At 34.7% G+C, this 14,701-nt stretch overlaps 1 protein-coding gene across 1 annotated transcript; it reads right to left on the bottom strand.

The window, feature by feature from the left end:
• Positions 1-392: 392 nt before the first annotated feature.
• Positions 393-2,319, bottom strand: LOC132170145 (protein terminal ear1 homolog). Its single transcript, XM_059581066.1, has 4 exons — positions 1,766-2,319; positions 958-1,071; positions 709-868; positions 393-584 (listed from the first exon to the last, which is right to left on the bottom strand). Exons 1-4 carry the CDS (start codon positions 2,317-2,319, stop codon positions 393-395), a joined length of 1,020 nt encoding a protein of 339 aa, XP_059437049.1.
• Between the last annotated feature and the right edge of the window lie 12,382 nt (positions 2,320-14,701).

Raw genomic sequence — 14,701 nt, 5'->3', positions numbered from 1 at the left:
TGAAAACAGAGGAAGCTGAAGCTATTTCAATATCTCCGATATAGAAAAATAACAAGAAAAGTTAATATATAATCCTAACACTACAGGAAAAAAAATAATAAAAAAAAAAAATCCAAAGAAACCAATGTTTTCAATTCACCCCAGATTGTGCCACGAACCACCCAAAAAAGCCACCGGGGAGAGAATGAAAACAGAGGCCACAGATCGACTTCACCTCCTTAGCTGTAGTTCCTAAGCTAACATTAGCTGTCACGTAAACCAACACAATCCCCTAACTAACCATGGGTTAACGAACACCGGTTCCTAGAAAAACCAAAACCTAATCATTATCTACAACTTCCCAGATACAACTTCAATGAAAAGCGAGGCCAGTGAGAGAGAGAGCAATGCTTCTAGGTTTTAGGGAAACGAAACGCCCGAGTAAGTTGCCGTTTGGGAGGTGAGCGAGGTACACGTATGCCAACCGTCGTGAACGTGGATAAGTTCGAGCCGTCCCTCGGAGTCTCAAAAACAGCAGGGAGGAAGGAGGATGTTTGACACCAGAAGAGCCTGTTTTTGAAGCTATCAATCAACGGCTCTTTTCCCTGCATACCTCAAAACCCAACAAAGAGAAAGGAAAAAAAAAATGTCAATGTAAGAAGCAAAACGAACTACCCATTGAGTCATGGAAAATGAACGATTTTGAAAAGGGTTTTATGGGAAATCAACCTGAAGCTCAGCAAGAGTGACTTCACATATTTTCTTGTTCTCAGTAACGGCCCAAACGTGTTTGTGAAATGACAAGAAGAACCTGAATGCAGCCCTACAACTTGTAAAATTCACGAATGCGTACCCCAGATTTGTCATCTTCCCCTGATACCAAAATTTCCTACAAAAAGTAACCCAAAAATAAAGTTTATACCAAAACGCCGATGGTGTGACGAGTATATATATAGGAAATTTGGAAAGCAAATGAACCTGAAATCCATGGGCAAATAGACAAGGTCGTAGGCAGACTTGCACGATTGTGACTCTGGCTTCATGTTCTCTTCCCGACAATGTTTGTCAAGTATAGCGAGCAGATCATCCCTTCTGAAAAATGTTAGACGACAAAACATTAATCAAGCCATAAAAGAATTGCACGAAATATATCCATGTACACAAGCAACTACACCATGCACGTGCACAAACACGAGTGCAAAAGGTAACCCATTGTTGATGCCCTCTCTAAAGTGAGGCTACATCAATAATTTTCTGAGACAGAAATCTCCAACGGATATTATTTGTTACAAAATCGGATGAAGGACAGAAAAACCAGACAAAGTAAGACCAAACAATGACTTCCCTCTTTCATGCTTTTTCAGTCGCTTGAGATAAAAAGTTGCAGGAAGACTGGTTATACACAAGCAACTACACCATGCACGTGCACATACACAAACACGAGTGCAAAAGGAAACCCATTGTTGATGCCCTCTCTAAGTGAGGCTACATCAATAATGTATTATTTGTTACAAAATGGGATGAAGGACAAAAAAACCAGACAAAGGACGACAAAAACAATGACTTCCCTCTTTCATGCTTTTTTTTAGTCGCTTGAGACAAAAAGTTGCAGAGTACTCGGGCAGAAATGCCTCCACAACTTTCTCTTGGGGAAGACTGGTTATACACAACACAATCATGGAGACACAAGTGGTGGTGTGTGAGCCGCCGAGAGGACATAAAAATGTTACATGACAAACAACAAATGTACCCTATATATATAGAGAGAGAGAGAGAGAGAGCCCACATGAACTGGTTGGGGATGTTCTTGATCATGACAGTGGTTTTGTCAGAACTTATAACTTCATCAAGAGTGGAAGGGAAATGAATAATACGAGCAGGAGCAGCATTCATCGTCTTCGACGAGTTTCCCCTGTGAAAGTTGTTGTTCATGACTTCAAGAACCGGAGGAAAAGGAAGTACGCCATTACTTACACAACTCTTCCCTTCTTTCTTTGGGATCCAAACTTTCCCTCTGCAGTTCACACTACTAGCCTTTCGATTCAAAAGCCTCGGTCTCTGCACCTGGCACCTCGGTCCCCTATCCACCCTTTCAAACACCTCGGGACCCTTCAACTTCTGAATCGGCTCAGGCTGTGCGCCAGCATCATAGATGACTTGCCCGTACGGACCACAAGGCCCGTCCGGGAGGAAGGCCGGAACCGGCGGCCACGCCTGCGACAGAGGAAGCAAAGGCAGAAGAAGCTGTTGCGGCTGCCGGCGAGAGAAGGCGAAGGTGATGGCGAGTGCCTCCTTTTCAGGGTGGAAGGACTGGGCGTTCGGGTTCAAAGGCTTTGACATGTTTGGTTGGAGAGAAAAAGTGGGAGGAGGGAAAACCGGACAAACAGCTTGGAACGACCGGAAAATGTGTGTCGTCTGCTACTTGTATCAGGTAGACACACCGAGGGAAAGCGATGGATGAAAAGGACACGAGGGCAAGGGGTGTGAGTGTTATACAATTTTGTAGATGGATCGGACGGTGGGGATTGAGGGGGAGGGGCGTGGCTGGCATGTGAAATGGGGAAGCTTTGCAGAATTGTTATACATTTTTCTGGGAAAAAAATCTCTGCAGTAGAAAAAGTAGAACAAGAGATACTCATTATAGCTATCCATTTAATGCCTGTCCTCGTTACCAGACATACGGGTCGCTTTGGCGGCGTAGCATTTTCGTTGCTTCATGCATAGAAGGTGGGACTGATCTTTATCTGCAACACTTGTCCAGAACTGCCCAAATTAAAACGAAAAATAAAAATAAAAAATCTAATACTATTTATTTTATTTATTTATTTATGATTGTGACTCTTTGATAATATCATCTTTATAGCATGTAGGGTTCGGATAATCGTGCTTTTTAAGGTTAAAATTATTGCTTTGTTTTCCAGTGCAATCATTATAATATCTGAAGGGTGATACAGAAGGAATCGAATATCTGATATTGCAATTTGCACACATTAAGAGTAGAATTTATTTTATTTGGGAGATGGCAAAAGCTGAGGGCTAGGGCAATTCCTCCATTGTTTTGCCTATATTCTAGCCAGGCTATGTCTCATGCATGTGATTAACATGGAAAACAAACGGATAGAATGGTGATACAATTTTTGTCTCTCTGATATTTTTAAAAGGGAAATTGTCCTAAAAGTCTCTGAGATTTTAGATATCAATAAAAACTAAAAAGGACATGAGTTTGTAATTTTGGTTGACATTGACAAATATGTCATTTCATTATATTTTTCATTTAGTCCTCAACAAATAAATATTTGTTTAAATAGTACTCTCCATTTGTGGAAGGAAAGCCACCCTCTACTGCCTGCCATCCTCTGTGGCGTGTGAATTATAATGAGATGCATCTTTACCTTCTTTCATTAAAGACGAAAAATTTCACAAAATGTGCTATATGTCACTGGAGCAAAGAACTCTAAACTTTAATTGTCAAAATAAGAATATAAGGTTCTTAAAAATCACATAAGTACAACTTAAAACACTTTTGATTTGAAAACAACTTAAAATACAAAACATTCTTTAAATAAAATTTAAAACATTTTTTTTATAAGTTTGTATTATTCCACGTACTGTTATGGGAATATTTTGACAAAACACGTGCTTCAAGCAAAGGTAAAAACTAACTTATTATTTAAAAAATAAACAAGAATGTTAGGGTAGTAGTGTTCCTGCCTAACTTTTTTTTTTTTTTTTTTAGTTTCTTTAATTTTTTTTACAAGTAAAGCTCTAGATTTGTTTAGATTTTCAAAATAAGCAAGTGTATTATATAAAAATATATTTCCTCAAATATGAACTCACCAAAACACTTCTCATAGAATTTTCATTTTTATGTTACATTACATCACTTTAAAAACAAAAAAAAAAACAAAAACAAAAAAACCCATAATAGGTTAACAAAGTTCCCATGTGATAAAAACTATAATAAAAGCTATGTTTAGATGGTCAAATTAATTTGCTTGTTTGGAAGATTGGAGAGATGAATTTTCTAAGCACATTCAAAACTCCACTTATGACACATCCATACAAACAGCTTGGACAGATTTTTGTTTTTTTTGTTTTTTTTGTTTTTCTCATTTACCATTAGTTTTTGTGAAACATATTGGAGGTCCCCCAAAGAATTTACCTATTTCTTATGTGGCCTGTAAATCTCAAATATCATACAATCCAACATTCTGCCCCAATTAACAAATGAAAAAGAAGTCCCTAAAGAGTAGCTTAATTGGCTGTAAATCACGCCTCATGAAGTGGAGGTCACTAATTTGAATCTCCCCTTCTTCTTCTTTTCCCTTGTGTGGACACGTGAAAAAAAAAAAACAAAAAAAACAAAAACAAAAACAAAACAAAATTCATTTAGCTCCCTCTTATTTTATTAGTTATCTAATAAAATCCAAAAAACTGTGTAAGTTGGGGTTAGACAAAAAGTTTATCTTGAATCATGACTATGCTGGGAATAGGGACTTGACTGTTTAATATTGAGTCAACATGAGATTAGGCCCATTTTAGGAGACAATTGATCATCTCCCATTTTAAATGAAAATGGATAATATTTATTATATCCTTAAGATTTAAAGTAATTTTATATTTTAAAATTTTAAAATAATTTTAAATCATAACCATGAAATTAATACTACCTATTTGATTTGAAATAGAAGAAAATCATATTCTCATTTATATAAGAATCGACGAATTCTGCCACATATTTTGATTGCATTATTAGGACATACTTCTTGTGGATTGTTTTATCTTGTGCTTTTAATTTACATTCTTTTGCACTAGAAGAATCCGAAACAGGAAAATAGCCTCTACAAAACATTTTTGAGCTAATTAACTGGGAGGAAATGAAATTTTAAACAAAGTAGGGTTTGAGATTTTTTTTTTAAAAAAAGGTAACATTGAATATAGAGAACTTCCAGATTTCAGAAGGCTAGCTGTACTTAGAAAAATAATAATAATAAATAAATCAGAAAACAAAAATCAAAAGGCTATGCTGCAAAGCTGTGAATTGTTTATCCAACACATGTGAGCCTTATCCAACACACGTGCATTGTTCATCTTCAGTACTGAAAAGAGAGCAAACAGAGTCGGTCGCGACAGAAGAAAAGCATTTAGCATTTAATGCACGTGTACGAGGGAATGGTTGTTTCATAAATGGAGGGTGTTCGTTGCTATCAAAATCAAGCAAGAGCAGGAGGTGAAATTTTCTTGCTGATTTTTTCCACTTTTTTCCACCATGTTTCCATGCTTAAGGTTTCCTTCCTCCATATGTCTGAATTCTTTCACAAAATGCTTATTAAGCTTTCAACTTTCTGTGATCCATGCATGCAAAACCAATCTTGAGTGTTTCAGAAAGCAAAGTCTGTAAACCATAAACCATCTCTCTTTTGTCTTTCCTTGGGCTCTCTGTCTCTTTGCCAAAATTCATACAAGAACGGTCAGGTTTGTTCGATTTTCCCTTTGGTCTTGTCGAGTTGACTGTTCTTCTTTTGTCTTAGGCCCTTCTTCCATCTGTCATTTTGCCATATTTTCGCTGGCTACGGATACCCATGTCCTCCTTCCCACTGGAAAACTCTAAACAAAGCAAGTTAAAAAGGGTTTCTTATTTTCAGAGAGAAAGAAGGCAGAGTCAATGTGTTTTCAATATTCAAATAGGGAATAATAGCTAGACCATTCCCAGACTAGGAAAAATAAAATAACGAGGACCATTCCCGGCTGTCAGTAATCAAACAACGTTTTGGAAAATTTGGTGCAATCTTTTGGGTTTTTCAAATTTTTATTTTATTTTCTTAAAGTTATGTTAAAAAAATTAAAATTATAAATGACAAATCATTTCATAGTCATGAAATAAGTAGGTGGTTGGTAAGAGTGTAATTTTGGGGTATACATGGAAGAGGTAGTCACTTGAGTAAATCTGATGACTCATGCCTCGTAGAGCCCCGTACAGCCATAGCAGACTTGTATTAGACCAAAGCAAAAAAAAAATGAGCTTATTAATAGTTACAAAAAATAAAATTAAAAAATGAGCTAAATATATTCAAAAATTATTAAACTAAATTCTTATAAAAAAAAAAAGAAATAATTAAAAAAAATACAAATATATATATATATATATATATATATATACCCACACAAGGAGAAAGGGGGGGGAGATTTGAACTAGTGACTTTTGCTTCATTAGACGTGGTCTACAGTTAATTGAACTATCCCTTAGAAATAAATACAAATAATATTTGAATAGTATAAAAGGACAATATATTATTAGATGTAAGGTGTATTTTAAAAGTTATTATCTAAAATAGATAAACCAATTTTTGATTAGCTATTTCAAATAAAAAGATGGTTAAGCCACTTCTCTAAAGCAATCCTTTCAAGTTGTTCAACAAATTTTTAGTTATTTTGACTAGTCGGATGTATAGTTGTTTTGAGAATGTTTTGCTCCAGAGTTAGCCAAAATAAACTTTAAGCTATTTTGTCTAACCCAATAAATTAAGCATCTTTGGTAAATGTTCTAAAATTTTTATATTGTGTATATTTAATTAACATGATGCAAAAATTACATTGAACAGTTTGCCTTCTGTTTGTTTGTGTAAAATACATATTTTGCTTCTTGATTATCTATTTTAGGCTAGCAATATAGCTTATGTTGTTTTTTTTATCTTTTCTCTCGTCTCTCATTTTGACATAATTATTTTTCTGTCTTCTCTCTTAGTTGTTTAAGAAAATAATAAATAAATATTTAAACAACATAGATAATAAAATAAAAAAAATCTGTTGAAATTAGTATTAAAATAAATATTTGTGTTTTTTTTATTGGCTAAATATGACATATGCTTGCCAGAAAACACAAGTCTCGAAAGTGAATAGTCAAAGAGTCAGGACTTTTACAATCCCAACAAAAAAACATTTCTTCATCTCTTACACGTTCTCATAGGTGAAGAGTTTCCTTTGGGTTTTGTTTTTGTTCTCAAGACTCAACGCTTCATCTTCTACTAGCTTAAAAAGGAAAAAAAAAAAAAAAAGAAGCTATTTTTCACACCTCAATTATGCTATACTAATATGACATGAGTTGGTAGTCCTTGAAAAATGCCATGTTATGAAAGATCATACTACGTACATTAACTTTGGTGTGGTGTAAGAATAATATATAAATTTACTCATTCAATAAAAATAAGATAAAACTACAATTTATAACGTTTGTCATGGAAATACTATATATTAGAGTAAATTACACAGTAGCCAAGAGGATAATATCTCTTACCTTATCATGTATGTCATTGGGATCGAGGAGATGAGTGCTTTGTTTTAAATTACGTAATGTGCACTTAATTACAAAAAATGATATATAGTAAACAGAAAGCTCCCATTGTCAAAGAGGTTTGCTATAATGCATTTTCCCAACCATCTCTTCACCATTTTCTCTCTTTAACATCTTGATTTTTTTTTTTTAAATAAAAAAAAAAAAACAGAGAGGAGATGGGTGGGAGAATGCACAAAAGCATTTGCCATTGTCAAATTAAGCATCATCGCTCCTAAAAATACATGACATGTATGTTATATTTATATACCATTTTTAAACACAACTTGTAATTCACTATCAATGTCAGACAAGAAGTTTGAATAGCAGAAAAAATATTCGAATATATATATATATATATATATATATATATATGTATATATTTGTGTCAAGTGGTAGAATGGAAATTATGGAATCTGAGACTTTGTTGGCTATATTTAGCTCTTTTTTGTGTTTTTTTGCAATGTCCTATATGTTGTCATTCACTTCTCTAGCTATGTTATTTTTTGTTTTTTTCATTAGATTTATTATTATAATTTGATTTTTCTTTGTATTAACGACCTAGGTGAAGCAAGTTTCTATGTGCGAGGCGGGTGCTTGGACGAAGAGGATCCTGCGTTTCTTCTACTCAGTCCCACCCTCAAAAACAGATATCCAGAGACAAGAAGTTTGAATAGCAGAAAAAATATTCGAATATATATATATATATATTGCCAAGTGCTAGAATGGAAATTATGGAATCTGAGACTTTGTTGGATATATTTAGCACTTTTTTTTGTTTTTTTGCAATGCCCTATATGTTGTCATTCACTTCTCTAGCTATGTTATTTTTTGTTTTTTTAATTAGATTTATTATTATAATTTAATTTTTCTGTGTATTAACGACCTAGGTGAAGCAAGTTTCTATGTGCGAGGCGGGTGATTGGACGAAGAGGATCCTGCGTTTCTTCTACTCAGTCCCACCCTCAAAAACAGATATCCAGAGACAAGAAGTTTGAATAGCAGAAAAAATATTCGAATATATATATATATTTTTGTCAAGTGGTAGAATGGAAATTATGGAATCTGAGACTTTGTTGGCTATATTTAGCTCTTTTTTTTGTTTTTTTGCAATGCCCTATATGTTGTCATTCACTTCTCTAGCTATGTTATTTTTTGTTTTTTTAATTAGATTTATTATTATAATTTAATTTTTCTGTGTATTAACGACCTAGGTGAAGCAAGTTTCTATGTGCGAGGCGAGTGATTGGACGAAGAGGATCCTGCGTTTCTTCTACTCAGTCCCATCCTCAAAAAAAGATATCCAGAGACAAGAAGTTTGAATAGCAGAAAAAATATTCGAATATATATATATATTTTTGTCAAGTGGTAGAATGGAAATTATGGAATCTGAGACTTTGTTGGCTATATTTAGCTCTTTTTTTTGTTTTTTTGCAATGCCCTATATGTTGTCATTCACTTCTCAAGCTATGTTATTTTTTGTTTTTTTAATTAGATTTATTATTATAATTTAATTTTTCTGTGTATTAACGACCTAGGTGAAGCAAGTTTCTATGTGCGAGGCGAGTGATTGGACGAAGAGGATCCTGCGTTTCTTCTACTCAGTCCCACCCTAAAAAACAGATATCCAGAGACAAGAAGTTTGAATAGCAGAAAAAATATTCGAATATATATATATATATATATTTTTTTTGTAAAGTGGTAGATTGGAAATTATGGAATCTGAGACTTTGTTGGCTATATTTAGCTCTTTTTTTTTGTTTTTTTGCAATGCCCTATATGTTGTCATTCACTTCTCAAGCTATGTTATTTTTTGTTTTTTTAATTAGATTTATTATTATAATTTAATTTTTCTGTGTATTAACGACCTAGGTGAAGCAAGTTTCTATGTGCGAAGCGGGTGATTGGACGAAGAGGAGCCTGCGTTTCTTCTACTCAGTCCCACCCTCAAAAACAGATATCCAGAGACAAGAAGTTTGAATAGCAGAAAAAATATTCGAATATATATATTTTTGTTAAGTGGTAGAATGGAAATTATGGAATCTGAGACTTTGTTGGTTATATTTAGCTTTTTTTTTTGTTTTTTTGCAATGCCCTATATGTTGTCATTCACTTCTCAAGCTATGTTATTTTTTGTTTTTTTAATTAGATTTATTATTATAATTTAATTTTTCTGTGTATTAACGACCTAGGTGAAGCAAGTTTCTATGTGCGAGGCGGGTGATTGGACGAAGAGGATCCTGCGTTTCTTCTACTCAGTCCCACCCTCAAAAACAGATATCCAGAGACAAGAAGTTTGAATAGCAGAAAAAATATTCGAATATATATATATATATTTTGTCAAGTGGTAGAATGGAAATTATGGAATCTAAGACTTTGTTGGCTATATTTAGCTCTTTTTTCTTTTTTTTTGCAATGCCCTATATTTTGTCATTCACTTCTCAAGCTATGTTATTTTGTGTTTTTTTAATTAGATTTATTATTATAATTTAATTTTTCTGTGTATTAACGACCAAGGTGAAGCAAGTTTCTATGTGCGAGGCGAGTGATTGGACGAAGAGGATCCTGCGTTTCTTCTACTCAGTCCCACCCTAAAAAACAGATATCCAGAGACAAGAAGTTTGAATAGCAGAAGAAATATTCGAATATATATATATATTTCAAGTGGTAGAATGGAAATTATGGAATCTGAGACTTTGTTGGCTATATTTAGCTCTTTTTTGTTTTTTTGCAATGCCCTATATGTTGTCATTCACTTCTCAAGCTATGTTATTTTTTGTTTTTTTAATTAGATTTATTATTATAATTTAATTTTTCTGTGTATTAACGACCTAGGTGAAGCAAGTTTCTATGTGCGAGGCGGGTGATTGGACGAAGAGGATCCTGCGTTTCTTCTACTCAGTCCCACCCTCAAAAACAGATATCCAGAGACAAGAAGTTTGAATAGCAGAAAAAATATTCGAATATATATATATATATTTTGTCAAGTGGTAGAATGGAAATTATGGAATCTGAGACTTTGTTGGCTATATTTAGCTCTTTTTTTTGTTTTTTTGCAATGCCCTATATGTTGTCATTCACTTCTCAAGCTATGTTATTTTTTGTTTTTTTAATTAGATTTATTATTATAATTTAATTTTTCTGTGTATTAACGACCTAGGTGAAGCAAGTTTCTATGTGCGAGGCGGGTGATTGGACGAAGAGGATCCTGCGTTTCTTCTACTCAGTCCCACCCTCAAAAACAGATATCCAGAGACAAGAAGTTTGAATAGCAGAAAAAATATTCGAATATATATATATATATATTTTTTGTCAAGTGGTAGAATGGAAATTATGGAATCTGAGACTTTGTTGGCTATATTTAGCTCTTTTTTTTGTTTTTTTGCAATGCCTTATATGTTGTCATTCACTTCTCAAGCTATGTTATTTTTTGTTTTTTTTTAATTAGATTTATTATTATAATTTAATTTTTCTGTGTATTAACGACCTAGGTGAAGCAAGTTTCTATGTGCGAGGCGAGTGATTGGACGAAGAAGATCCTGCGTTTCTTCTACTCAGTCCCACCCTAAAAAACAGATATCCAGAGACAAGAAGTTTGAATAGCAGAAAAAATATTCGAATATATATATATATTTTGTCAAGTGGTAGAATGGAAATTATGGAATCTGAGACTTTGTTGGCTATATTTAGCTCTTTTTTTTGTTTTTTTGCAATGCCCTATATGTTGTCATTCACTTCTCAAGCTATGTTATTTTTTGTTTTTTTAATTAGATTTATTATTATAATTTAATTTTTCTGTGTATTAACGACCTAGGTGAAGCAAGTTTCTATGTGCGAGGCGAGTGATTGGACGAAGAGGATCCTGCGTTTCTTCTACTCAGTCCCACCCTAAAAAACAGATATCCAGAGACAAGAAGTTTGAATAGCAGAAAATATATTCGACAAGTGCCCTAAACCTCCCAAAAAGATTAAACAAGAGATCAATGCTTTAAACATCAAGGACGATGAAAAGCAAAAGATTTTCAGGATTTTCCAAAACAATGGTTTTTCTGATTATTCTTCTAATGATGATCTTCCATCCTCTTCGGATTCTGATTATCATTCTGATTCTTCTGTTTATGAAAATTGTTACAAATTTGAGAACTGTGCCGGTTCTTGCTGCAACACAAAAACTTGTTCAATGATGTCAAAATCAGAAGAACAAGAAGATTTGCTTTTAACTTTGATTTCAAAAATTGATAATCCTGAGTTAAAAGAAGAGTATCTTAAAAAACTTAAGAAACTCATGTTAAAAGATTTTGAAAAACCAGCTACTCCCAAGATCTCTCTTGAAGACACTTTGACACTTTGAAAGGAACCTCTCAAAAAACCTCTGCCTTACAATGGAGAAGGGGAGCCCGTTATATAGGCTTCAAAAAAGTAAAAACAGTAAATTACAAATAATGACCGCGTCCAGCGGTCAAAAGTAAACAGTAAAAAGTAAACTGTAGATTGGCACGTCTGGCGCCAGTCTGAACAGTGAAAGCATCAATCTGGAACAGTAGATTGCCGGCACTGTAGTGTCGGCTGACAAAACTTGAACAGTGAGTGAACAGTGCATCTGAACAGTAATCCTGCGCGTGTCGTCCGGACATGAACAGTAAAAGTGAACAGTGATTTTGCACAGTAACTCCAAGTATGAGTGAACAGTGATCCGTCTGAGATCAAGGGGAACCAACGAGTCCGAAACCAGCCGTCCTGGCTAGTTCTGTCGAACTGTACTATACTGGCCGTCATGAAGCCAGTCTCTGGGAAAAACTGAGAAAACTAGCCACTTGTGGGGCTAGATAAAGCTGATCTTTGAGGACCGTTATAGGCCCATATGTCTTCAACCCCGATTTATTCTTCATTGTCAAGAGAGCCAATAGAATCAAGATAGTTTTGAATCCATTGCTTCTTTTTAGAACAATATTTGGGGACAGGAGGAGTAGGTGCAGAGTATGGCACAATGGCATCATATCTGCTAGTCATAAGCTCAACCTTTTTAACAATGGGACCAATTTTTGGAGACATTGTCCAGGTTTTGCACATAAACCATCGCCTTTCAATTTTCTCTTGATTTCTGGTATATTTCCATTTGAGAAACCAAGGGATTCTGAATTCTCTGGCAAAATAAAGCATGGGAGAAAAAATAGGGTTGTAATGAGCAATAAAGCCTTTACAGCCAACATGGGAGGAGAAAAGGTGAAAAGCATAAACAAGGGGACCAGGAAGAACATCAATTGTTAGGCCAAAATAATCCCACCAATGTTTGAACCAAGAGGGAAGCTGGCAATTGAAATCTTCAATGAAAGTTATAAACCAGAAGTGTTTGGATTCGGAATTCTGGTAAAGCATAAAGCGAAACCAGGCATTGACATAGTCATAATATGAGAAGCAAACTGGAGAATTAGAAGATGGGAGTAGCTGAGAAGGGTGAGAACCCCATTCTTCTACAGAGATGAATTTGACAATATAGGCAACAGTCCCGATAGCCGTTAAAGGGTTATCTTTCTTGGGAATATTCCTAAATTTGATGGATTTGGTTTTGATAAGGATATCAGTGAAAAATGATAAATCCTTCAAAGGATGCTCAGGAATCCAATGGAAATGAGCAGGGAAATAATTGAAGGCTAACTGTCCAGCAGTCCTGGAGAGATCTTGGGAAGAGAACAAATATTGAGAAAATGGTAGGGTAACCCAGGGGAATGACAAAACAATTGGGTTAGAATTTGGTTCCGTCTGAGAACCAGGTTGGAAGCTGGATTCCGTCTGGGAATCTGAAGCAAGGGGAATATAACCATGAAAAGCAGAAGAATCTGACTGGACAATAAGTGGGGATTTCCCAAAAACTGTCGAAGTATGGGTTACAGGTTCTCTAAGAAAATCAAGGGGAATCATGTCAAGTGGGATGGAGGGGCAAGGCTTCAAAACAGAGTTAACCTTTTCCTTTCCCTTGTTGCTGGCCATTGTGGCACTGCAAGAATTCACGGGTAAGAAAATCAGGTATTGAATTGTTGGAGCCTTTGATGTATTCAATATCAAAATCAAAAACACTCAAAATAGCTTGCCATCTGGCAAAAATCTGTTTTGATGCAATATTTTCAACATCTTTTTTCAAAATATATTTGGCAGATTTACAATCAATCTGTAACAAGAATTTTTGATTGAGTAAATCAGACTGAAATTTAGTAATGCACAAAACAACAGAAAGTATTTCTTTCTTAATAGTACTATAATTAATCTGTGCAGAATTCCAAGATCCAGAATGGAATCGAACAATTTGTTCAGAAGATTCTGGGTTAGATTCTGATGGAACAACTTGTTTCAGGATACCTCCAAAACCAATATCAGAGGCGTCAGTATCCACAATCTTGAAAGAATTATCAGAAGGGATGCCAAGGCATGGGAGGGTCTTAACATGGAGTTTGATTTCTTTAACAAGGGAAGTATGGATATCAGACCAAGGGGGAGGATTGCCTTGCAACCTTTCAAATAAAGGTTTACAATGTTTTCGCAAATCCTTATAGAAATCAGCAATGTAATTGAGAGAACCAAGAAATCTTTGAAGCTGTGATTTCTCAGTGATGATATCAGGGAATTTATCAGCAAATTGAATCGCCCTGTCAATAGGACGAATCTGACCTTTAGAAATATCAAATCCAAGAAATCTGATTTTATCTTGGAAGAGTTTGATCTTTTTGGCGGAAACAACAAGCCCGTTATATCGAATGGTTTCTAGAAACGATTTCAAATGTTTCCAGTGTTCATCGATGGACTTTGAGAAAACAAGGACATCATCAATATAGACAATGGTGAAATGGCTGAATGGGTTGAAAATATCGTTCATGATATTCTGGAACTCACTCGGGGCATTTTTCAAACCAAAAGGCATGACATTCCACTCATAATGACCAAAAGGGGTAGTAAAGGCCGTTTTGTACCTATCACTATCCTTAATCTGGACTTGCCAAAAACCTGACTTTAAATCAAACTTAGAGAAGACAACAGCGTCGTTCAGACGGCTGACCAGATCCTTCCTATTGGGGATAGGATACCTAATCCACTGTAAAACATCGTTGAGGGGCTTGTAGTTAATGACTAACCTTGGAGCACCTCTTTCTAACTCAGCATTTTTCATGACATAAAAAGCAGCACAAGACCAAGGAGACTTACTCTTTCGAATAATACCCTTAGTAAGCAAATCAGCAATTTCTTTTTGACAAAATTCTAAAGTTTCAGCATTCATTTGAATAGGCCTAGCTTTAGTTGGAATTTTGTTTTCAGAGAAATCTTTAACATAAGGCAAAGAAACAATATGCTTTTTCCTATGCCAAAAAGCATTAGGAAAATCAGAACAAACAGAATCAACAA

This window comes from Corylus avellana, chromosome ca1 (genome assembly GCF_901000735.1).
Source record: "Corylus avellana chromosome ca1, CavTom2PMs-1.0".
NCBI lineage: Eukaryota > Viridiplantae > Streptophyta > Magnoliopsida > Fagales > Betulaceae > Corylus > Corylus avellana.
This window is presented reverse-complemented; position numbering and strand designations above follow the sequence as displayed.

Coding starts and splice junctions, on each gene's coding strand:
- LOC132170145 (XM_059581066.1), bottom strand. CDS start 2,319: ATGTCAAAGCCTTTGAACCCGAACGCCCAGTCCTTCCACCCTGAAAAG. Junction 1,072..1,765: donor AACATCCCCAACCAGTTCAT/GTGGGCTCTCTC, acceptor AACATTTTTCAG/AAGGGATGATCTGCTCGCTA. Junction 585..708: donor TCACTCTTGCTGAGCTTCAG/GTTGATTTCCCA, acceptor TGAGGTATGCAG/GGAAAAGAGCCGTTGATTGA.